This window comes from Balaenoptera ricei, chromosome 2 (assembly GCF_028023285.1).
Source record: "Balaenoptera ricei isolate mBalRic1 chromosome 2, mBalRic1.hap2, whole genome shotgun sequence".
Lineage (NCBI taxonomy): Eukaryota > Metazoa > Chordata > Mammalia > Artiodactyla > Balaenopteridae > Balaenoptera > Balaenoptera ricei.
Genome location: NC_082640.1, coordinates 68,498,004 through 68,524,786, shown reverse-complemented (window position 1 = coordinate 68,524,786; position 26,783 = coordinate 68,498,004). Strand labels below are relative to the sequence as shown.

The following is a 26,783-nucleotide window of genomic DNA, read 5'->3' as shown; positions in this document are numbered from 1 at the left end:
AAGTTAAAAACGAAAACCAAAACCTGTCATCTTTTAAAAAAAAACAAAAAACCAATTGACCATAGATGTATGAATTTATTTCTGGACTCCATTATCTTCCATTGACCTACTTATCTATCCTTATACCAATAACACAGTCTTCATTACTAAAGCTTGATAGTAATTCTTGAAATCAGGTAGTCCTCCAACTTTATTTTTCTTTTTCAGAATTGTTTTGACTAAATACAGTATATTAAAAGGTAATACATAGGGATCAAATAGAGTTTGTTCCAGGAATATTAGGTTCATACAACATTCAAAAATCTATCAATATAATACACCTTCTCATCTCAGCAAACTAAAAAAGAAAAAATCATGTGATCATTTCCATAGATTCAGAAAAAGCAGTTGGTCAAATTCAATATCCATTCATGATAAAACTCAGCAAAATAGAGAGAAGGGGGCTGCTTCAATGTAATAAAGGGTATCTACAAAAAGCCTTTAGCTAACATCATATTTAATGGTAAAAAACTTCATCCCTAAGACTGAGAATAAGGCAAGAATATCTTTCTTAATGCCTCTATTCAACATTGCTCTTAAGATCCTAGTCAGCACAATAAGGCAAGAAAAAAGAAGCATACAGGTTAGAAATGAACAATAATTATTGTCTTTATTTGAAGATGACTTCATTGTATAGAAAACATCCCAAAAAATCTACAAAAAAGCTACTAAAGCCAATGTGTGAATTTAGCACAGTTGCAGAATACACAGTCAGTTTATAAAAATTGTATTTCTACTAGCTGTAAACAACTGGAAATTGAAATTCAAATAATAAGAATTTAAAAAATATGAAATACTTAGGAATATGTTACACAAAATATATGCACGATTTGTATGCTGAAAAATATAAAACATTGGTGAGAGTAATTAAAATAAGACCTGAATAATGAAGAGATACATCATGTTAATGGATCAGAACACTCAGTATTGTTATTGGAGAAATGTCAGTTCTCTCCAAGTTGATCTGTAGGTTAAATTCAATCAAGATCCTAAAGTATTAAAAAGTATCTTTACAGGAAAGAATTGATTGAGTCTATAATGGCAAAGGTGAAAAGCGAAGCTTTTTTTTTTTTTAATAGAAATTTGATAAGCTAATTCTAAAATAATTTCAGAAAATTCTTTGACCTCTGAGAGAAAATAAACATACAAGTCACATTTTATTTTAAGTTGCGATAACTAATGTTTAGTATAATGTTAGGTTATTTTAAAGCATTTTATTTGTATTAACTCATTTAATCCTTAAAACAATGCCATGAGGTACTGTTATTATTCCCATTTACAAGATGAGGAAACTGAGGCACGGAAAAGTTAAATGACTAAGGCTGAATTACAGGCTAGGCTGGCTTTAGATCCTGTGCTCTGAACCACTACCTCAGGTTACCTTTCCTTTTTCATTTTTTTTTCAAAGTACTAACACTGAACTTTGTTTTGCATAAGGCTGATATTATCTATCATATTGTTTCATTTAACTCGAAGTTTAAATAGATTAAAGTCAGTTACTGTTCCCATTGCTGTGTGCATGGTGGGTGTTAGGGAGTGGTTGGTGAAGACATGCAGAATGGTTAGTAATCACATTAGAATTCTATTTACATGTTTGTTTCGTATGGCAATTGTTTGTCACCTTTAAAAAGATACTGTTCGTTAAATGTATCTTTATAAGAAAGGTTGGAGTAAGATTGGGTCTATAATGGCAAAAGCATACTTCTCATAATTTACATATAATATTAATTAGCATAAATGATATGATAACTATATTTTCCAAACTAAAACTCACGGATTGTGTGCCTTTTTAGATGTGATAGACAGCCTATGAGTTATATAGACTGTAAAATTTTTGAATTTCCAGGCCATAAAATGACTTTTTAGTCTGTCATCAGAATCACATCTGGAGCTTTTTAAAAACTACTTATTAGTGTCCCTCTTCCCCATTTTGGTTCAGTGGGCAGTATAAGTTAGAAAGCTCTATAGGTAGTTCTGATGTGCATCTTAGTTGAGATCCACTAGTTTATGGAGGCAGTTGAATAGAATATCTAAGATTTGGACCATCTCAAAAAATTTCAGACTCTGTGATCATCAAATTTAATAAAGGCAGAATTCTTAATTCTTTTTTTTTGAATGCAGGGATTTTTTTTTCAATTTTTTTTTTTTTTTAGTTCTTTTATTTATTTTAAATTTATTTATTTTATTTATTTTTGGCTGTGTTGGGTCTTCGTTGCTGCGCACGGGCTTTCTCTAGTTGCGGCGTGCGGTGGCTTCTCTTGTTGTGGAGCACGGGCTCCAGGCGCATGGGCTTCAGTAGTTGTGGCACACGGGCTCAGTAGTTGTGGCTCGCAGGCTCTAGAGCGCAGGCTCAGTAGTTGTGGCTCACGGGCTTAGTTGCTCTGCGGCATGTGGGATCTTCCCGGACCAGGGCTTGAACCCGTGTCCCCTGCATTGGTAGGCAGATTCTTAACCACTGTGCCACTAGGGAAGCCCAGAATTCTTAGTTCTTATAAATAGTTACCAGTTCAACAGACATCTGGAATTATTCTTCCTTACCCAAGTACTTTTCCCCTTTCCATTTTCTTGTATCTTTCTTTCCTTCCTCCCTCCCTCCCTCCCTCTCTCCCTTCCTTCCTGTCACATTCAATTGTGCCTCAGCTCTGAAATTCTGTGATTGACTCCACAACTACTCCACTTGTGCCCCCTTACACATATAGACTTTAAAGTTATTGTGGAACAGCTTCTAAAATTATTGAAATATTACATTTAGGCATTTCCAGTCTCACTTCTGTGCTGAAGTTTAATTAAAGTTCTGAGGTTTTCAGAAGTAACAGATGTCTCAGGTTTTCAGATGAGAAGTATAAAGGTCCTTGTTATGTTAGACTGACTGAGAGTAACAGAACAGCTTTAAAAGTAAAATTACCAGTGCCTCCTCTCTTAAGAACCATAGGAAATTTGAACTGAGAAGATGTAGAGATTATCTAGTGTAGGTTGTTATCTTCCAAGAAGTAAAATTAAGCTCAGAGAGGAGGACTGACTTGCCCAAGGTAGCATAATTAATTAGGTTATGGATAAATAAATATAAAACTCAAATAATCATATGGTAAAAAAATCAATTGAACTTTTTTCTTTTTATAATTTGAAATTAGAATTAATGTGTTTACAATAAATGTTTGCATTATGTGAGCATTGTAAAAACTTATACATGTTAGTTTTATAGTTGTTTTTTATTAGTTTCTTTTAAAATAATATTGTCATAGTTTAAAAGAAAGAAAATCTTTATCCAGTATCTTAGAGTTATAAAAGGAAGATGGTCTGCCATCAGCTGAATATATTAACCTGCTATATAAATTTCCTTTGTGTTAGTGCAATGCAGTTTTTGTTTTGTGGGTGAGAAATAGGAGACTTACAGGAAATGTAATCAGTCTATAGATATACAATTGTTTTCCTTCCTTTGCTTATTGTAGAGATTATGAACCTTATAATTGTTTTTATCTTTTCTTTCAATTGATTGGAAAATAATTGAGCAGATTATTTTTTTGTTCTTTTTTTTTAAGTTCCTCATTCTTTTTCTTATGTTGCATCAGTGATGTATCTTTAATAAACTTCTTCTGTTTGTTTGTTTTCTCTTTGATGAATGTCAGTTAAAGAGAAATTGACTGCGGATCCAGACAGTGAAATAGCTACAACCAGCCTGAGGGTTTCTCTACTATGTCCAGTAAGTGTTAACTAATATTTGCTCTCCAGGAGGCTTAATATACATTTTCTTTGGTTATTAAGTATTTCCAGTCTTTAATAAGTTCTGTTAAATTGAAACATGCCCACCTGTTTGTTAGAGTTTATGAAAAGTAAAAGACATCATGTAGTCTTAGGATTTGAAATCTAAACAAATTTATGTCTATAAAAATTTTCTACTCTTAGTAAGTTATATTTAAATATTGCTTGTGGTTATTAAATGACTTTCTCTCAGACTTAAGTGTAAAATCTCCACATAATGCATTTTATTGTCTTAGTATATTTATTAAAATTTCATTTTTTAAAATAGTATACTTTTGAATAAAAATCTGGCCATGATTAGTCACACATTCAATTTAACCATTTTGCCAACAATGACTATAACAATTTAAAACTATTCTATTTAGCCTGAAAAGTTGAATTGGTTATGCATATAAAAATCAACTAGAAATATTTTTAAACCAGAAAATGAGATCAATTTCAGTCATTTCTACAAAATAAATATAAGGCTCAAGACATACCAAAGGATTAAACTGGTAGTGAAAAAGTTTCCAAAAATGTGTTAAGGTTTATTTCTTAACTAGTTTGATGTCAGGTCCACCAATAGTAGGAATGGTAGTTGAATGATGCTTTCATACAAAAATATGTGAAAAACTGAGAGTAAATTACTTTGATATTTTGATTGCCTTTTGTTCTGTAATTAATCAAATTAATCATATTTAAATTGGGGGAGAAAGTATGGAAAATAAGAGGACTCAGCTCTTTCCTGATTTGCCAGGATTGTTCAGGCAAGCCTGATATTGAAAGCTTTTAATATTGAAATCCTACTAATCTGAGATGAAGTTATTTATTCTTAAACAAAAAATTTAAACAAAAATTAAGTGTTATTTGTCTTATATCTTAGTCTTCTATAATTTATAAAACCTCAAACAATATGAAAAAGTCATTAGCTCATGAATTAGTTTATAATAGAGTACTTTGCATAGCTCTTTTAAAAAAAAACTTTTTTGTTTTATAATTGCTAAGAGAACTCCTGTTCACTATTAAACATCTATAAAGTACAGAAAAAAATACAGTGAAGTTAATAAAAACCACCAAATGTATAATTTTGTATATATCCTTCTATCTTTTTATTCCTTACTATAGCCAGTCATTTTTATAGGGAAAGTATTTTGACTCCAGGCTTTTTATATTATTACTTTAAATTTTTAAATTCTTTCCCAAATATATAATGCAGTCATTGACAGAACTAAAGGGAGAAATAGACAGCAACATAATAATAGTAGTAGACTTCCATACCCCACTTTTGGTTATGGATAGAACAGCCAGACAGACGGTCAATAAGGAAGCAAAGGACTTAAACAACACTGTATGCCAATTGAACCTAACAGATATATACATAATACTGCACCCAACAAAGCAGAATACACATTCTTCTCAGAACACACAGAACATTCTCCAAGACAGAGCACATGTTAGGCTACAAAACAAGTCTTAATTTAAGATTAAAATCATTATAAAGTATCTTCTCTGATCACAATGTGATGAAACTAGAAATCAGTGACAGGAGGAAAACAGGAAAATCCACAAACATGTGGAAATTAAACAATACATTCTTAAACAACCAATGAGTCAAAGAAGAAATCACAAGGGAATTTAGAAAATATCTGAAGACAAATGAAAATAAAAACACAATATACCAAAACTTACAGGATGCAGCAGAAGAGGGAAGTTTATAGGAGTAAATGCTTACATTAAAAAAGAAGAAAGATCTCAGATCAACAACCTAATCTTATACCTCAAGAAACTAAAAAAAGAAAAACAAACTAAACCCAAAGTCAGCAGAAGGAAGGAAATAAAGATGAGAGCAGAGATAAATGAAATAGAAAATAGAAAAACAGTCCAAAAAAATCACGAGACCGGGGATTCCCTGGTGGCACAGTGGTTGAGAGTCTGCCTGCTACTGCAGGGGACATGGGTTCGAGCCCTGGTCTGGGAAGATCCCACATGCCGCGGAGCAACTAGGCCCGTGAGCCACAACTACTGAGCCTGCGCGTCTGGAGCCTGTGCTCCGCAACAAGAGAGGCCACGATAGTGAGAGGCCCGCGCACCACGAAGAAGAGTGGCCCCTGCTTGCCGCAACTAGAGAGAGCCCTAGCAGAGAAACGAAGACCCAACATAGCAATCAATCAATCAATCAATCAATAAAATCTTTAAAAAAAAAAAATCACGAGACCAAGAGTTGGTTTTTTGAAAAGATCAACAAAGTTGACAAATCCTTAGCTAGACTAAGAAAAAAAGAGGGAAGACTCAAATAGCTAAAATTAGAAATGAAAGAGGAGACATTATAACTGATGTCACAGAAATTAAAAAGATTATAAGACACTACTGTGCCAACAAATTGGATAACGTAGACGTGGATAAATTCTTAGAAACACATAACCTACCAAGACTGAATCATGGAGAAATAAGAAATCTGAACAGATTTATAACTAGTGAGGAGATTGAAGCGGCAATGAAAAATGTCCCAACAAAGAAAAGCCTAGGACCCTATGGCTTCACTGGAGAATCCTACCAAACATTTAAAGAAGAATTAACACCAGTCCTTTTCAAACTCTTACAAAGAATTGAAGAAAGAATATTCCTAAACTCATTCTGTAAGGCTAGCATTACTGATCCCAAAACTACACAAGGACACAATAAGACAAGACAAAATGATACAAAAAAAACCCAGAAAACTGCATACCAGTATTCCTGATGAATATTGATGCAAAAACCCTAAACAAAATACTAGCAAACTGAATTCACCAGCACGTTAGAATGATCATACACCAGACCAAGTGGGATTCATAGCTGGAATGTAAGGCTGGTTCAGCATACAAAAGTAAATCATTGTAATATACCACATTAACAAAATGAAGGACAAAAACCACATAATCATCTCAATCGATGCAGAAAAAACTTGACAAAAACATTTGACAAAATTCAACACCATTTCATGATAAAAACACTCAGCAAACTAGGAATAAAAGAAAGCTTCCTCAACATAACAAAAGCCATATATGAAAAGCCCACAGTGAACATCATACTCAATGTGGAAAGACTTGAAAGCTCTTCCTGTAAGGTCAAGAACAAGGCAAGGATGCCCACTGTCACCACTGCTGTTCAGCATAGTACTGGAAGTTCTAGGCAGAGCAATTAGACAAGGAGGAAAAAAAAGATTGGAAAGGAAGAAGTAAAATAATCTCTGTTTGCAGATGACATGATCTTTTACGTAGAAAACACTAAAGATTCCACCAAAAAACCCAAAATATACCTGTTCAAACTGAATTCAACAAAGTTGCAGGATACAAAATCAACAGTCAAAAATTAGTTGCATTTCTATACACTAACAGTGACCAAACTGAGAAGGAAACTATGAAAACAGTCCCATTTACTATAGCATCAAAAAGGATAAAATATTTAGGAATAAGCTCAACCAAGGAGATTGAAAAATATAAAACATGACAAAAAAGAATTCAGAGAAGATAGAAATGGAGAGATATCCCATAATTACAGATTGGAAGACTTAATATTGTTAAAATGCGCATACTACTCAAAGTGATCTGCAGATTCAGTGTAGTTCCTATCAAATCCCAATGGCATTTTTTGCAGAAATACAAAAAAAAAAAATCCTTAAATTTCTGTGGAATGTTAAGGGACTCTTGAGTAGCCAAAACAATCTTAACGAGAACAAAGTTCGAGCCCTCACACTCTCTGATTTCAAAACATCCTACAAAGCAGTAGTAATTAAGATGGTGTGGTACTGACAGAAAGGTAGATAATATAGACCAATGGAACAAAATAGAGAGCCCAGAAACAATATGGTCAAATGCCTTTCTACAGGAGTGCCAAGACTACATAATGGGGAAAAGATGGTCTCTTTAAACAAATGGCATTGGGAAAACTGAATATTCACATGCAAAATAATGAAGTTGGACCCTTACTTTACACCGTATATAAAAATTAACTCAAAATGGATTAAAGATCAAAACCATAAGACCTTAAACTGTTACGCTCCTAGAAGAAACATGGGGGAAAGGCTTCAGTTGAATCTGGCAGTGACTTCTTGGATATGACACCAAAAGCAGAGGCGACAAAAGCAAGGACAGACGAATGGGAATACACCCATTGGTCTTAAAAACTTAAACTTAAAAACTTAAAACCTTTTCTTGCCAAAGGAAACAGTTAACAGAGTGAAAAGACAGCCTAGGGAATGGGAGAAAATAATTGAGAATTTTATACCTGGTAAGGGGTTAATATCCAGAATATATAAGGAACTTCTACAACCCAACAACAACAACAAAACAAACAACCTGATTAAACATAGGCAAAGGACTTGAATAGACATTTCTCCAAAGAAGGTATACAGATGGCTGACAAGCACATGAAAAGATGTTCAACATCACTAATCATTAAGGAAATGCGTATCAGAATCACATGAGATATCACTTCACACCCATCAGGATGGCGCCTAGCAAAAAAATCAGAAGATGACAAGTTTCAGTGAGGATGCCACAGACACTGGAACCCTTGTGGACTGTTGGTGGGAATGTAAAATGCTGCAGCCATTATGGAAAAACAGTATGGAGGTTCCTCAAAAAGTTAAAAATAGAATTAACATATGATCTGTCGATTCTTCTGGGTATATATCTAAAAGAATTCAAAGCAAGATCTTGAAGAAATAATTTGCATACCCACGTTTGTCACATTATTCACAATAGCCAAAGGGTGTAAGCAACCCAAATGTCCATCAAGAGATGAACAAATATGGTATATATACATACAATAGAATATAATGTATGGAACATGAAAAAAGAAGGAAATCCTGTCATATGCCATGTGGATAAACCTTGAGAACATTACAATAAGCAAAATAAGCCAGTCACAAAAGCATAAATACCATATGATTCCACTCATGAAGTATATAAAGTAGTCAAAACCATGGAAGCAGAAAGTAGAAAGATGGATCCAAGGGCTGGGGAGGGCAAATTAGTGGGTGTAGAGTTTCAGTGTTGCTAGATGAAAACGTTCTAGAGATCTGTTGTACAACAGTGTGAATATACTTAGCATTACTGAATTGTACACTTTAAGATGGTTAAGGTGGTAGGTTTAATGTTAATGTTTAGTGTTTTTACCACAATAAAAAATATTGGCCAGGGGAACATGGGGTGGATTCTTAAGTAATCAGATGTTATAACAGACTATGGTGTAAAGGAATGTGGTATTTTTTAACATTTAGAAAAATGGTTCACAGACCAGCTAAGTGGAGGGTGGGAAGAAGACAAAGTTTTTTTTAAAGGTATATACCTATCATACCCTCTTTCCTCCAAACACCTATTTATCTACCCTCCCCCTTGACATGATTCCTTGCCGCCCCATTCCATTATAAAACACCAGTTCGGAGAACATGAGAAATTTAGGAACGTGCATAAGCTTCATTTTCCATTCAAATCACTGGAAGGAGTCTTGTTTTTCTGCAGTCTCATTTTAAAAGTGTTTACAGTTGTGCTAATATATATGATGTTTATATTATTTAACATTTATATGAAGCATTTATTCATATAAATAAGGACTACAATATAAATCTTGATGTTCTTATTTGTATAACTAGTTTTGAATTTCATAGTTCAGGTGATCTTTATATTATTAGAAAATGTTCATCATGTTTTGCTTGTTGCACCTTTTAATTTACTCCGCGAGCTTTAAATTTTTCTTTCCATATCCCCCTGCTCCTCCCTTTTTAGTTTCAGCAGTTACAGCAGTTCATTTTAAATTGACTTATGCTTTCAAAATTCAGATTATAGGAAAAACAACTATATATATAACCCATAATTATAATACTTTTATGGATTTCTATTTGGCCAAAGGGACAATCCCTTTACAATTATTCTGGAACAGTAAGGCAATATATTTTAGGTATGTTTTTACTCTAAAAAGTAAAACTTCGTAATGGCAACTCATCTATATATCAAATTTATAGAATAATAAAAGAGATTTGTTCCCTTTGAAATATGTAAATATGATGTCTGACTGTGCATTTGAATTACCCTTGTTGTGATATACACAGCTCAAAATAAATGAGTTTCTGTTTTTTGTGTGCTGTTTAGCTAAAGGCAATGAAAATAATTAAAGATGTTTTTGCTCTTTGGGAATTTTTCAGTTCTAATTTATTAAAAATAGAGCTGGAAGAATGTTTGTGAACCTGCTTTGTGAGATACTCCCTAGACCTGTAAACTCGAATGCAAATCACTTGGAGTTGATAGAAGAAAAAAAAAATAAACTCCTTGGAAATTTATTCATGAAATACTTATCATAATGATGATGATGAAGTTATAAAATTCTCAATATCACACTACTTTCTTTTTATAAGGAAAAAGTACATCTATTATTGATGTTTTGGGGGTCCTTTGGTATAAGCTGGTTTGAACTTATATCTAAGTAGGGTATTTTCTCTTGAAGTATCATCAGTTACTATTATGTTATAGTAAGGTTAATGGCATTAGAAAGCTTATTTGGGAGTTGTTTTCAAAGTGTTTATTTGCAAATGATGCAAATATCCACCCCATCCTATAAAGGGAAAAGGGGAATTTGTAATTACCAGATGAAGATGTTCAAAGCTCAGCTTCTTTTCTGAAGTTAGAGAATTCAGTGTCCATTCATAGATAAGTATTTAGAATTTAGTGATTGTTTTTAAAAATCAGGAGTATGAGGGTCATATAACAATTACTTTGTAATTCTTTGAAGCAAGACATTTGTGTGATGGCTAATAAACTGCATTTGAAATTGAACTTCTCCTTTCGTATACCTATTTGTAAACGTCCTTCCTGTGGCATTCATGTAGCAGTGTTCCTTAAAAATTCTGTAGGTAAACTTGTCAGTGTGGCTGATCATATAAGGGCTTGAGAGTTGCTCTCCCAACGAAAAGATGAACTGACAGCAACTACAGGGCTAAAGTTATGTGAGGTGATGGTCTTTGGAGAATAACTGCTTTTCATAGTATAAGTTCTACAGCCTATGGCTTGGATTCTGAAACAATCGTTGTTTCTTATCTTCTTATCCATTGTCTTCATAAACTATCAGAAGTAGCCTACTAGTTCTGCAGTTACATGAACCTTGTCTACAATGACTGTATTTATCTAGGATTTCTCTACTTAGTATTAAGGCAGTAGCAAATATACCTACTCAGTAGGAATTTGCACTTCACAGATAAGTTAAGGTGTGACTTAAGACATAAAAATGTAATTTAGCACCACCACCTATATCGTTATTTGGAAGATGTTTCTAGACTAACGCAGCATGTCTTGGCTAATGGTAAATAGATGATATTTCTGTTATAAGAGCTAGTTTGTTCTTTTTGTGTGTGTGCCTTTTTCATCAGGTACTTAGGTAAATCAAATCATAAAACCTGAATAGAAGTGTAGAAAGGGAGTAATGGAGTTGTTTAATACTGTGTGAGCATAGAAGAGAAGACTGACTGGGCTGAGGTTTGAGTGGGTCTCCTACTAGCTTGCAGAGTGATTTGAAGCAGATATGTTTCTGTACTTTAATTAATAATGGGGGACATATATTGAGTACTTGCTCTGTGTCAGGCCCTGTGCAATAAATATAATTTAGACCCTACAGTCATATGGTATAGATGCTATTTTTATCCCCATTTTCTAAAACTAAGGCTCAGAGAGACTAAATAACTTCCAGGATTCATACCCTCAATGAATGGTGCCTCCTAGAACTACCCAGCGTGCATAGCTGAAGCCTGATCAGTACACAGGACCATCTTCTTGCTGTATGTGTAGCAGGTACCTTTCCCAGTGCCAAGGATAAGGAGATGAGCCCAATGTGTTTCTAGTAGGAGGAGAAACACATAAATAAATAGTGTAACCATATGCAGTGTAGAGTTGGGAGCACAGAGAAGGGAGCTGTCAGTTTTCTCTGCATCCCTCCTGTCCATACTTCTGATACTGTAAACTGGCATTACTCCCTTCTCAAGTTGATGACACATTCTGGGTCCTTTTTTATTCTTCATCACTACATCCTGTTGAAATAAGGAGGAAACCATGTTACTTCAGAGATAGAAAAAGAGCCCAGCAAGGTTAAGTGCCTTTCCTAGAGGCACAGTAAATCACTGGTGTGAGAACAATAATTTAGGGCCCCAAATGACAGTTAATTTCCTTGGTAGACTAGGAAATTGCACATTTCCGTGAAATTCTCGTAAGCCAAGAATCTTTTCCTCTTTTTTTCCTCATTTAACTCATATCCTTTCCAAGGCCTTATGTTTTTCAAGCTCACAAACATGTGGAAAATCTTTTCCTGATATTTAGCAAAAAATGTGGTTACTGAAAGTAGGTGACTTCTATACTATACGGCCATTGTGACCTACGGGGACCCCACAGTGGTTATCCAGCTGTACTGTACGAAGTGTCTTCCATGCAAGGAGGTCATGATATGGTAGCTCCCTGGACAGATCTCTGGACAGCTTCTCTACTTTGGTCCAAAGCTGGCAGTTCAGGGACCAGATGAAGCAGATTTCATTGTTCGTAGGACAGACTCAACCTATGTCAGCATAAGCACTATTTGCAGGGCAAGAAGAGCAAGTCTCATAACATGCTAGAGATGCTAGAGGTCCGGAGGTGTTTGCTGAATTGCCTGTGATGGTGCCCAGTGAGGGAAGAGAGTGCACACACCTGGGTTTCTTCTCAGAGCTGCTGTTTGGCAATTATGCCAAGCATTGTGGGAAATGCTTATTCTGTTCTGACCTCTGAATTACAATCAACCTGATATCTTAATGAGAGTAAGTATCTGTATCTTGAGCATTTAATAAGGCATTCCTTTTTCCTTTCCCAATACCTAGTAAAGTGGTTCTTAACTTTTTTGGATTAGGGACTACTCTGAGAATTTGGTGAAAGCACTTTCTCCGGAAAAATGCACACACTTACAAGATTTTGCATGTAATTTCAAGGGGTTCATAGTCTTCCCCCTAGAAGTGGATCTGTAAGCTGTGGATTGAGGGTAAATAACCTCTGCTGTAACTTTCCATAGTCTCTCTATTTTAATATCCAAAGAAATATTGTAATTTTTAGCCGATAGATGTTCCACAGAAAATGTGTTAGAAGTAAACAGAATACACTTTAAATTGGAATACATATACTTTGTGTTTCAGGAAAAATTTTGTATAACAGTTGTCTAATATTTACTTTTGTCTCCCTTTTTCAAAGCTTGGTAAAATGCGGCTGACAATTCCATGTCGGGCCCTTACATGTTCTCATCTGCAGTGTTTTGATGCAACTCTTTATATTCAGATGAATGAGAAAAAACCAACTTGGGTTTGTCCTGTCTGTGATAAGAAGGCTCCGTATGAACACCTTATTATTGACGGGTATGTCAATTTAAAGTTTTTCCTTGTACTTCAAAGTAACCGTCTATTATTGGTTTTGTTTTCCATCACGTTTGGGATTAAAATTCTATAGGTAGTGTTTTCTGAGCTATGTATTTTTAGGATTTTCATGACTGTAGAAGTCAGTAGTTTTCTAAGTAATTAATATTGTGAACATTTTTCCTTTTTAACTTTATGTCCCCTTGTTTTGAAAATGTGTGCCTTACTGTCAGTGCCTCCTGACATTTACCATTTTAAAGCACCAGTGGTTCTAAGTAGGGTGTACTTACACCTTTTCCTAACATGAATCCATCTATCCCTAGACATGCAGACCATTTTGGAGAGAGAATGAAAGAATTGTGAAACTCTGGTTAACCTAACTGACCAGAAATTGGTCTGTTTTTGGAGATTTCCTGGTGCTTCAGTTGTGGGCCAGCATCCCTACTCCCTACCATACGGGCTCCTCAAACTGATCAACACACTGAATAGCAGCTCTTTGTTTTTCTGTTTTCTCTAAAATACTTGTCTTTGTCTTTCTTCTCCACCTATAGCATCACAACAGTCGCATTTTTTTTTTAACACTCTGGTGTTTTATCTGTCCTTCCAAACATCTTCGAATATCCCTTTCAGTTTTCTCCTATTCTCTAGCCTCCTTTTTTTCCTTTTTGCCGCTGAACAAAGATAAATTGTGAAAAGAAGGATCTTCTTGAGATTTCCTGTACTCTTTAGAAAAATGCTTAATGCAACTTACCTATAATATTTGAGAAAACATAGAAGCCTGAAGGTATAACATAAGGAATGGAATACATTTAGCAATAGAAGTGTAATCCAGAGCTTGAAAGATGTCAGACCAGTCATATGGGGAGAAGTAAACATGTAACTTAAATGTTTTATGTTTGATTTTTCAGAGATGTCAGTGATCACTAATAAATCAGAATTGAATAATACTTTACCAACTCTGTATATTATGTAACTTTAGATGCCTGCATCAATTGGGATTATTCTTTCTTACTATAAAAGCCACACATACACACACACCCCTAAAGAAAAATTGGAAACATACGAAAATAAAAAGCTGTTATGTTATTTTCTGATTTTTTTCCCCATATTTGTGATTATACAGTATTAGTATTTTTTATCCTTTGGTTTCATTTAATATTACAACCTGAGAATTTGATCATTAATTTTACACGTTTTTGAAAATCTCATTTTTTAATATCCGCATGGTAATTATCAAGGAGCTTTAACTTTCAATACATATTTTTGCATGTATTTCTTCAGTTATCAAATAAGATGTGCTTATTGTAGGCAATTTGGATTATGTTGAAAAGTATAAAGAAAAAGAATAAATATCCACAATGTCACCACTGAGAGATAAGCACTATTTATATACCACTCACACACAGAATTTTATTTTTAAAATATAGAGTTTTCTTTTCTTGGCCTCTTCACACTTTCTGTGAACATATATTTCCCCCCATATTATTAAAAAAATCTTTGGAAACCTCATTTTTCATGGTTACATAATATTTTCTTGCATACAGGTACCATAATTTAAGTAACTATTCTCCTATTTAGCCCTAGATTTTGAGAACCAAATACACCTTGTCGGTTACACTTTCTCATTTATACTTGTACAAAACATAGAAGGTCTGAATGTTTTTTGAATAGTAATAATTCTAATTGGTCTTACTTTAGAATGTGATATTCAAGGGACGAATTGTTTTTTATAGCTTGTTTATGGAAATCCTAAAGTACTGTACAGATTGTGATGAAATACAGTTTAAGGAGGATGGCTCTTGGGCACCTATGAGATCAAAAAAGGAAGTCCAGGAAGTTTCTGCCTCTTACAATGGAGTTGATGGTGAGTGTTAGTTTTCCAAAAGGGTGGGGCAGTCTCCCTGTTGTTGTGAAGCCTTGGTTTTCAATATTTAAACACATAAAATTTTTAAGAATACTCAGCAGTTTATGGATAGCTCAATAACTTATTAAATTATTGATTAAATGTTCAGAAGTAGTGAAACTCTAAATTCACTTTCTGCCAGCTTTTAAAATTTTGTGGTGTAAGATTTCAGAATAACATAATCTAATAAGTTATTTGTAAAGTCATGCTTTTGAAATGGTATCCTTTTAAATCTTTTACAGACTTGGTACAGGTTAGTGAATGTTCTTTTTTCATTTACATTTTTTTCTTGGCTTTTTTAGTACGTTTTTGCTGGAAGGAAACTATGACTTTTTAAAAATGTTACTATAACGTCTCTCTGTATATCAGGTATTGTACAGGTAAACATGTGTAATATATAGTGTTTGCCCTCAGACTACTTTTATTCTGAGGTGGACATATATTTTGATTGTTTGCCCTAATTCAGAATTGTTTTTCAAAACAATCCTTTAACAACCGATAATAAATAATAGTTTTAAGCTTAGGGGAACAGAGCCACTGTTGCTTTTGTATTCTTGGACCCTAGCAATATACTGTAACTGATAAAGTCTAAACTACAACTGATAATCTAATCCATAGGCTGAGAAAAAGAGAGATGTTACAGCTCTTTTTTGCCTTGTGTTTCAATCATTCCCACACAGGATGCTTGAGCTCCACATTAGAGCATCAAGTGGCTTCTCATCACCAGTCCTCAAATAAAAGTAAGAAAGTAGAGGTGATTGACCTAACCATAGACAGTTCATCCGATGAAGAGGAGGAAGAGCCATCTGCCAAGAGAACCTGCCCTTCTCTCTCTCCCACATCACCACTAAGTAATAAAGGGTAAGTGCTGAGATCTTAAAAAAAAAAAAAAACTCATTGTGAAAGTTAATTTTGCAAATAGGGTTAAAAGATCTGCTAAATAAAATGATTGTAAAACTTAACTTAGTAATGATTGTAAAACTTAACTTAGTAATCAGAGAATAGGTTGAATTTTTCTCAGGTGTGTTTCTTAAGGGGTTGGGATAATGCATTAAAGGGGTCACTTGGATATGATCTTCATCGTACCAAAAGATGATTCTAGTACAGTGGTTCTCAAACTTGGGTATACATCAGTATCACCTGAAGGACTTACTAAAACACATTGCTTCCCTAGCCCCCATGTCTGATTCAGGAATAGGAACTGAGAAAATGTGTATTTCTAATAAGTTCCCAGGTGATCCTAATGCTGGTCGTAGGATTTAAAATACTTACTCAAACTGGAAAATGTGTGCTGTAAAATTAACCCTAAGTTGAGTGTTTCAAGCAGAAAGCAGAGGAAGTCCAGTTGAATGCTTTAAACCTGCCTCAGAATGTGTAAGACTGGCAATGAAAGAAGTGTAGGACTTAAGTTGCAGTACACAATGCTTTATGTTTTGCAGACTCATTTCCCATACTTCCCATTAGTCTCATATCGGTAATAATGTACCTTGGTTATGCTTCATGTCACTTAATGAAACACTGTTACCTACTTTATGTAAAACACGCTGTGCTAAACATGGGTGATAATAAAGTAAGTAAGTACAGTCCCAACCTTAAAGAGTTTGACATTTTGTAGAGGATGGTAAAACAAGTAGCTGACTCTAGCTGTACTCTTAAACAGACTGTTAGTCTTATGAGACACTTCGGGGATCCTCAGCAAAAGACTTCATGTTTTGCTGAGGCACAGTTGTAGCACACCAAAGGTAAATCTAGAAATCCATGTGTGACCCCTTTTAGGTATAGATCAGGAGAGTTATGTGGCCTTATGTAATTGAATAGAAGCTATTCAGAAAATCTTCCAGCAAACTGTAGTGCCTGAAGGAAGAATGTAAGTGAGGAAGGGAAAGTCTGCAGAAGGCATTGTTACAGATTTCAAGGTTAAAGAGGGAAAGTAAACACCAGACCAAGAGCAGGCACTTCTGTGCTTGGAGTCAAATTATTTTCAGGCTTGATACTGTTTGATGAGATAAAAAGATCTTCTATTTGAGTATATTTGTAGTTACTTGAAAAATGAAGTTGCAACAGTAAAAGAGCACAATTGTGATAAATGTGGCTCCTCTCTCATTAGAGGACTTTGACTATTTCAGGAATCTTTATAGTACAACCAGACATATGATGCAGGTTGATATTTTCACTCTAGAGTAGCTTATTTTATCATAGAGACAAATAAAAGACATTAAAAGCAGTATCAATATTCTAAACAAAATGAATATTTAAACACTAATTCTGCTTTACATCCTACTTTATGAATATTCACCTCTGATGAAAGCCTACGTTGATGGCTGTTATCCAACAAACCTGACCGTATTATTATACCAGCTTCTTTCTTAAATCTGAGTTGTGGGTGGGGGGGCAGGGAGGGAAGAAGAGTCAAATTAGCAAAAGCTGGTGTAGTTAGAGCAAATATCTGTAGAATTTTGACTCTAAGATATTTTATGTTTTATATATATTTTTAAATGGTATATTTAACATAGCATGACCAAAACATATCATCATTTTATTACTTTAAATGCCATAAAACAGCACCTTAAAATATATTTCATCAATCTGGGTATATAAATACTTCATGCATTAAATGCATCATTATATATACGTTAGTTCTGCTCTTTAGTATATTGATAGTAGTCATACATATGTAAACACTTTTCCTTAAAGGAAACTTTCTGAGTGTTTAGAAATCTAATTTTTCTTCTTTGAATATTTGCTTTGCTGTTTCTCCAGAAATAGTTTGTTTATTATGTTTGGGAAATTACATTAGATGCATTAACTACTTCCTGAGCTTCCCAGTGACTAATTGAACCCAGATAGAGTATTTGCTAACGCCAGACCTTTCTCTCTTGATTTTCAGATAAAAACAAGCAACCTGAAAGTTTATAACATTTTTAGAAGAATAACACCATATTCAGTACCAGTGACCATTTTTCAGTAATCACTAGCCAATAAATAGAAACCTAAACCCAGCATATTGTATTTGTTATTGTGCAGTGTGAAGGTGGAAATGCATTTTAGAATATTATCATAAAATTGAAAGAGAAGGAGCCAGCCAGGAATCAGAAAGAGGCAAAGATTAGTAAATGTAAAACATTTTGCTGTCTTCAGCTGCTGAGTGTTCATCCAGAAATTACCTTTGCTGTTTGGTGTACCAAGATGTTTTCAAAGACTAGCATTTCAACTCCTTTTGTCTCTCTTGTAATCCCTTAGGTATTGTCAGAGGAGATAGCTAATGGAAAATGGTACTTTCTATAGATGTAAGAGGTTTAGTTAAGTTTCCATTAGACAAAACATTTTTGTGAGGTGGATGAGAGTATATTTTATGCTTCATATCCCATTCATAAAAATATGGTAGAAGGTCATAACTAGAACTCTATTCCTGGAAATCCATCCTTGGCATCTTTTGAAATATTCTTTACCATTGAAATTGCATCTCCATACCCTGAGGACTTTACGTGAAGTTTTAAAAGCAAAAGACAGCCTGTTTCTACCTTCTTTTCTCTTTATTTTCTATAACTTATATGTCTATTAGCCTCTGTATGGTTGGGATAGCATATGGCCCTTATGTTTTCACTCAGGACTATTAGAATTCTTTCTCTTTTCAAAATCATTTTAATTCTTCCTTTTCTTTTTCCTTTATTTCTCCCTCTCTTTTGCTTTTCCTTGATTTTTGGTAAAGAAAAAAAGATTTAACTACTCAGCTACTTAAACATTTCACTCTGTTCTTCCAGAATCCCTGTCTTTGTTCTTTTTTTCTTTTTCCATTTATACTATTTATACTATTCTCCCTTTAAAAACGCTGTACCACCTGTTCACTATGGAGCATCTTTACTCCTTGTCTTGCTGCCTTCGTTCATTCAGAAGGCCTTTTATGTAAATAGCGTGCTAATGACTGTGCCGGGCATTGAATATACCAAGATAAACAGTACCTAGTTTTTATTCTCATAAATCTTACAAGTCTGAGGGCCACTGTTAACTCCTCACTGCTCAGATTGCTGCATTCCCCTAGTCTTGTTATATGTGTTTTCTTTGCAAGGATTTACCTAAACTTTTTACTAGCCAGCACTCTAGTGCTTATTTTTTAAAGGTTTCAGAATTTTGTCTGCTGTAGATACTTTTCACTCATATTCCATTGAAGTGGCTCAGCCGTGCCTTCCCCCTGCATTCTGAAAGTGTAGATGACGTTGTTCCAAAGACAACATGTGATTTATGAATGTTGGATACCATTGCGTCCATCTCTTTTTCCCTGTAGCCTCTGAAAGATGCTATTAAGTATACAAATTATTTCCTAATAATTATGGTAGTCTAAATTATATATTGCTTTACTTGTCTTTTGTTTTTATTTCCAGCACAAAAACTAGGACTCATTGTGAGATGCAACCCTTTTTAAAAGTTCAACTGACTCATGAAAATTTTGCAAACCTTTTCTTCTTCTAGCATATTAAGTCTTCCACATCAAGCATCTCCAGTGTCCCGCACCCCAAGCCTCCCTGCTGTAGACACAAGCTATATTAACACATCCCTCATCCAAGACTACAGACATCCTTTCCACATGACACCCATGCCTTATGACTTGCAAGGTGAGTCACCCATTCTTCTGTGTCGTCACATAGCATTGTGAATGCCTTTGATCTGTATAGTCTTCTTCTGGGCAAGTCTAAGAAAGGTCGAAAGATTAGGAAAAGAGGAGGTTGGATCTAGGAAACTGAGAGAAATATACACTGTGGTCATAAATAAATACAGACTCAGTTCCTTGTTAGTACCTTCATCAGTAGCCAGTGTTTTACTACCAGTGGTAAAAACAGTTCAATGATCTTTAGGTTTTGTGCGCTTCAAAGTAGTCTGCAGATTGTTTTTGAATGACTTCCAATATGTTGCTTTAAATTTTGATATTTATGACAATTATTTTTTGTTCCCTGAATCCAGTTATAATGCATCAGGCATTGTGGGTAGCTATGTCATATTGTATTTTAGATAATGCAGAACTGAAACATTGGAAAGCTTTAATTTTTATTCCAGTGAACTTGATTCTTCTTTTTGAAAGTAATTTGAAATGTCAGTATACTCATTTCTACGATGTATTTTGAGTTCATAATAATCATTTACATTATCAAAAAGAATTACTAGTTGTTCTCATTATCTTTGTAATTTAATAATTTGTATATTAGCCATATAATCTAAGAACATTTTTTAAATTACAAAAAGCCATATATGCTCATTGTAGAAAATATAATACAAAAGCACAAAGTGCCCTCCACCCATTTCCTACAGTAAAATTCAGGGTCACTGGCAAGGATCTTGGGAGCTCAGATAGTTGAGTGGATTCCTAGTGATTGTTATGAAAATCCTATTTCAGCTCTGTCCAATAGAACTTTCTGCAATTAGGGAGATGTAATCTGACCAGTACAGTAGCCACTAGCCACATGTGGTTATGGAGCATTTAAAATGTGGCTAGTATGACTAAAGAACTGAATTTTTCATTTTATTTAACGTTAGTAAATTTAAATAGCCACATCAGGTGGTTAGCAGCTACTCTGTTAGACAGTGTACCCCCGTTTCTCACTGCCTGTTAGCCCACTGCCAAACTCACTATCAAGAACCACAGTACTGGGACTTCCCTGGCGGTCTAGTGGTTAAGACTTCACGCTTCCAGTGCAGGGGATGCAGGTTCGATCCCCAGTTGGGGACCTAAGATCCCACATGCCTTGCGGCATGGCCAAAACAAACAAACAAAAAACACAGTACTATACATTTTGCAGGATCCTCGTGTTATAATCTGCTCTAGTGTAGACAGTGGATGGATCCCCAAAGTGTTCGTGTTGTTGTCATATTTTTATCTACACCTGCTTGTTGTACTTTTCTCCAAGTTTAGATACCATAATGAGGCATTTTATTCATGTTGGTTTACTTGCTCTTCGTCGCATTACACATTGGGCAATATGGACAAGAATGTGACTTGGAAGGGGCTGGCTTACAATGACTTGCTGGCAGCCAGGGATGAGAGCTGGTCCTTCTGTAATAGCCTCCACGCCAGCAGTCAGACACCCCCTCAGATCTCTTCCCCTCTCATGTCACTCAGGAGTCTCTGAGTTACAATCTGGAACAGATAGTGGGAAGTGAAGGAATTTGAGAAAGAAAATCTGTCTTTTAACTTGCTTAATGTAAAAACGTCCTTATCCACAAAATGAGACCAAAGTAATTACATACCTCATGAGGTGCTTGTGAGGAGTAAATTCGAGTAGATTGAAAGGTGACTTTAGGGGAGTCGATGAGAGCATCTGGTGAAAAGTGCTCTGTCAATTTAAGGGATCAGTGTTGGACTTAACAGGGCAGCAGTGGCCCAAGTCCCACAAATGGAGTCACCGGGAGTGCAAATCATTGCTAAAGCTTGAACTCTAGGCTTTGTAATCTAGAGATGGGAGAAATGTAAAACCTTCAGCTCAACTCTTCATGTTTAAATAAAATTCTAAATGAATTTAGAATTAGCTTTTTAAGATATTGTATTTGTTTTTGTAGTATTGGGACATTTGGAAGGCTTTTTCTTTCTTTCTTTTTTTTTTTTAAACTAAAATAATTTTTTCTCCCACAGGATTAGATTTCTTTCCTTTCTTATCAGGAGACAATCAGGTATGTTATATGAAAAAAATACTGTTATTTTAATTCTAAGTTAAAATACTTAAAAGTATAATATGTAGCCAAGAGAAAGAAAATAAATTTCCTTAGGAAATTCAGAGTAAGTTATACCCATTATTGTTAAGGTTTTAAAAATTTAAATAAAAGTCCCTTTTTTTCAGCTGAGCCTGAATATATGGTAACTACAGTGTCTATTTGTTGGTTCCCAGTACTGTTTTATAAAAAACAGGGCAGTGAGTCATATTGACTGATAAATTTCTTGGCCATATATCTCCTGAAGAGAAAGAAAGTGGACTCTCCTGTTTACTGCTGCTTCTGAGTATATGCCTCTTTGGAAATAGCATTATGAAAATTGCTTGCAATACAAATTAAAACCAAAAAATAATATTTTTATTCCCTCCCACAACCCCCCCCCCAGTCTCAACTACAAAAATGTCTCTTAAGATCAGTGATGTGCCAATAAAAATTAAAATTTAAAAAAAAAGGTCAATGATGTGATCATTACATAAGACCATTTGATTTTGCAAAATGTTTTACTAAATATTTCAAAAACACCAGGTACTCAGAATATATTAAATTTAGGACTTTGTTCTGCTGAGAAGAAAGTTTATTAATTTATAAGTATAATTAACTTTATTTTCTGTCTTTTGTTTCCCCTCCCTAGCATTATAACACCTCCCTGCTTGCCGCTGCAGCAGCAGCGGTTTCAGATGATCAAGACCTCTTACACTCGTCTCGGTTTTTTCCATATACCTCCTCACAGATGTTTCTCGATCAGTTAAGTGCAGGAGGCAGTACTTCTCTGCCAACCACCAATGGAAGCAGCAGTGGCAGTAACAGCAGCCTCGTATCCTCCAACAGCCTAAGGGAGAGCCATAGCCACGCCGTCGCAAATAGGAGCAGCGCGGACACAGCATCCATCTTCGGCATCATCCCAGACATCATTTCACTGGACTGATTCCCTTGCCCCTGCTGCTCCCATCCCTACCCCAGATTAAATGAACTTGGTAGAAAGAAGAGAACTTTGTGCTATGTTTTACCTTATTCTGTTTAGAAAAGTACACAAGCGTGTTTTTTTTCCTTTTTTTTAGGGAAAAAATTAAAAGAAATGTACAGAGAACAAAACTATATTTTCAGTTTTACTTTTGTATATAAATCTAAGACTGCCTGTCTGAAAAAACACTTGTAAAAAACAAAAAAAAGGAAAGAAAAGAAAAAAAAAAGAAAAAAAACAAGTACCCACAAACCACCTTCAGTTCATTCTTTCTGGATTCTGAAGATTTTTTTTCCATCATTTGTCCTATTTGGTTTTATTTTACTTCAATGGCATTATTTTATTTGCAATAACAGAAAAGGAATTGCATGTATGAAGTTTTAAATTGTGGGCTTTTCTTTGTTGTGGGGAGGGGCTGGGGGGGATAGTTTTAATTTCCGTTTTCTAAAAATGACAGACTTGGATTCTGTTTGTGTGTGTGCATATTTTATCCAGCCTTAAGTTATAAATCTCATCTGTCCCTCTGCATTCCCTATGTATTTTCAGGACATAGCTTGTGGGTGTGTGTGTGTCTGTGTGTATTTTTCTGTCGTTACTGTTCCTTCTCCCGAGTTTGCATTCAGTTGATAAATCAGTTGCCTGCTTCTTCCAAAGTGCTTTGAAGGTCTTGAACTCTCATATGAGCATCTTTATCGACTATCCCAATTGCATGTTCTCCATCACATATTGTCTCTTATTTGCTAGATACCCCCTGAGAATATGTTTCAGAGATTGGAGTAGAGCTATCTGGGTAAGGAGTAGGCTTAGCTGACCTGTGAGTAATACACTTTAGTCTAGTTCTTTATTTTAAATTTGGATTGCCAGTATTATGTATTTAAACCAAGTCTGTGAACACCTGCTTTTTTGGCCACAGGGTAACAAGTTTTCATGTAAGATCTTCATACCAAAGTAGGAAGTAAAAATAGCTTAGAAAAGCCCTGTTGGATGTCTTGTACAGCTGACAGAGGTAAGGCTACATCACCTCAAAAAAGAAAGACAGACAGTCAATTATCCTTAAAAGTAAATTCTCTTCGGAAAATACAATGCCCCACACATGTCAGTCCGTAGAAATCTATCATCTGATAAACAGTTGAAATTCAAAATGGGCTTGATCCTTAGTCATTTTCACTCTCTGGTTCTGAGTGTACTTATTTTTTTAGCCTAGTTATCTTGTTTGTTTTATATTTTTCTTCACCTTTTAAAGACAAGCATGACATAGGAAAGTTAAATCTTTTTAAGAATTCATGGATCAGTCTGATCTACTCTTATTAATAATGGAAATGTAAATATATTGAAAACTGTTTTTCAGGAAATGAGGGTTGGAGGGAAGGAAAAAGTGGTTCTACTTGTGTTCCAAAATCCTCGTCAGAGAAGGTCCGTTTTTCAGGTAATATCTGAAGGTGTTGAAAATATTGTTTATCTGATTGAAAGGTTTAGCAGGTTTAACAGAAAAGATAAGGAAGGGGCATAACGATTACCAATTTTCCAGACTGGATTTTTATATCACAACTGTTAATGTTCTCAGAGTTGTTCTCAGAGTTGATGAAGGACCACCTTTGTGTATAAAATTGTCATTTTAAACCTGGCGGTGGTAACAAATTGACCTACTTTAATCCAGTTAGAGTTCAAGATGTCTGTATCTTCAGTTGTCTGATGAAATTAATGGTTCACATGACTGTGTGGCATTTTAAAATACCTGTTTTTACAGGATCTCTCTGCCACCAAATTGTTGACTTGAAGTTTGAAAAACAAGTTGGTATTGATATGTATATGTGTGTGTGTATATATGTATTTATAGACAAGTGTGTGTGAGTGACAACTGAGTTATATAGTCTTCCCTACGCATGTGTATTCCACACATTCATGGCTGAGTTATAGTCACTAAACAATTTGCAATTAAAAAAAATTCATTGTCAGTTAAAACAGGAAATAGTTAAGTTTTTAAATGAATCTGGTGTTATGTGAGTACACACTTTAGAACTCTCATTGCCATGTTAACTTAGGCTAATAACTAATAGTATTATAATTTGTGTCTAAATTCAGATTGGGATAGAAATTACTTAAATTGTAGGGAGTTGCTTCTTATTTCACATTGTAATAGGAAACGTTTCTGTTAATTCAGCTAAGATAAAAATGAATAGTTTTGTTTTTCTTTGTTTGTTGTTGTTAGTGGTCTCAGAATTCTGATCAATAACTTTGTGTATGATGCTGAATAACAAACTCTTTGAATGATCCAGTTGAAAAACCGTCCCTCTACTTTCTTCAGCCCAGTTTTGGAAAGGGTTATTTTCCCTCAGGGTCCTGCGTTATACCAACCGAAGGGAAGAACAGGTAACAGGGAGAAATAAATGTCTGTCTAGTAGCTTTGGTCGTGTCTCCACGGGCGAAACTAACCATTCAGTTTGTCTTTTTTAGTTCATTCCACTCTTAAGGAGTTTGTTCCCTTCAGTTGTTAACTTTCTAAAATGTTGCAGTAGTAGTAGCTATTACTCTGTTGGTCTCATGGCCGCTATTAGTCAATCAGACTTTTTATGGTCCATAGTAATTATTAGTGGAGTCATGCACTGCATCTTTATCTTCTAAGTGTTTTTTTTTTTTAAGCACAGTTATTTCTTTTTTCCCCAGCCCACCGTCACTCCCCCACCCAAGCTAATATTGACATGCTGTCTGTGGATAAATAATGATTCTCAGAATCTTTAGTCAAGTTACCACCATCCCCCTTGCCTTGGTCACTCATAATAGGTGAGCATATGTTTGTGTGTCTGTACAGTACTGTGGGTGGGGGTGTGTGTGTATGTGCACACACACACATCTTTAGTATAATAGCTGTTTGACTAGCAGGGTTGAAGTGGCTTTTAATTATTTTGTGGGCATTATTGAACACATGTTTTTAAAAGTATCTGGACCTTAACCATGCCACGCTTGGTTGACTAATTTATTTTGAGCATTAAAAATTTTCTACTTCTATTAATGTAGACATTATCACAATTCTCTAGTATTACTGACTTAGAAAAGATACACTTAAGCTTCTGAGAAATGTGATTTCTTGGCAGATTTTCCTTTGAGTCAAATGTCTGAAACTGAATGAAAATACATCCCAATTTTAAATTACTAACTGTGGAAAGAACATTGTTTTTAAACAGCTCCAATTTTAAACACATAAAACACTTCAAGATCTTTAGGACTTTAAAGCATATTTGAAATTATTTTAGTAAGAGTTTTGTTTTATCAATACATGTTGAATTCTGTTTTTTAATTAAAAGAAAACACAAAACTTAGATTTCAGAAAGAGGGAGGGAGAATAGCTGGTGGTCCCAGAGTGTGCTGCTGTTAATTGTTTAATTAACAAAGGGGAAAAATGTATATAAACAGATATAAAAGTTACCATAAATTCCATGAACTTAAATCTGTGATTCATTGCCTTAAAACTTTCTCTCTTAGAATTTCCATACCGCATGCCAAACCAGTAAAATGGCTTTTAAAAATGTATAGTAGACCAATGTCAGTTTGTATAAAAGTACCAAGTGAAAATATTTATTACATGCATTGGAAAAAAAAATTGTTTACCTATTGAATGTTACCTGTTTATGTAGAGCTCTTTAGATGTAATAAAAGAAAAGCCTTCAGTTAATTTGTCTTCTGTAAAATACACTGCTGCGTATACAAGGGGACAATCCCTATGAGAAAAAGTGACAATGCTTTGTGCTTCCAGAGCCCCTTTGATACAGAGATTTCAAAGCATGACAGGTAACTCATTCTCTTGCAACATGCTTTGAGGTAAGTAATGAATATACAGCTATCATTCCCCTTTCTTACTGAAATATGGCTAGCTTTGTAATGAACCACAGCATCTGTTTAGTTTTAAATCTGTTTAATCTGCAATTTGATTGTTAAGAGCACTGTGGCCTTTTTTTGCAAACAATAGTTGGTGCTAGGTAAACCAACAGGAATTTCAGGAATGAGCATGAAACCCAGACATGGGGTAGTGTCAGAGCCTTTCCTGGGGTAGACGTTTA

General features: G+C 34.7%; 1 protein-coding gene across 2 annotated transcripts in view; it reads left to right on the top strand.

Moving 5' to 3' along the window:
* PIAS1 (protein inhibitor of activated STAT 1) overlaps positions 1–22,859 on the top strand; it is a 120,316-nt gene extending 97,457 nt beyond the window's left edge. Inside the window, exons 8-14 of one of the 2 annotated variants that reach the window (XM_059912918.1) lie at positions 3,666–3,739; positions 13,011–13,171; positions 14,902–15,032; positions 15,752–15,932; positions 19,539–19,681; positions 21,691–21,728; positions 22,498–22,859. In XM_059912918.1, coding sequence (XP_059768901.1) covers positions 3,666–3,739; positions 13,011–13,171; positions 14,902–15,032; positions 15,752–15,932; positions 19,539–19,681; positions 21,691–21,728; positions 22,498–22,692 — 923 coding nt within the window. In that variant the 3' untranslated portion in view covers positions 22,693–22,859. Of the gene's footprint in view, positions 1–3,665; positions 3,740–13,010; positions 13,172–14,901; positions 15,033–15,751; positions 15,933–19,538; positions 19,682–21,690; positions 21,729–22,398 lie in introns of both variants that reach the window. The other variant, XM_059912917.1, reaches the window with a different exon arrangement.
* Positions 22,860–26,783: the final 3,924 nt, after the last annotated feature.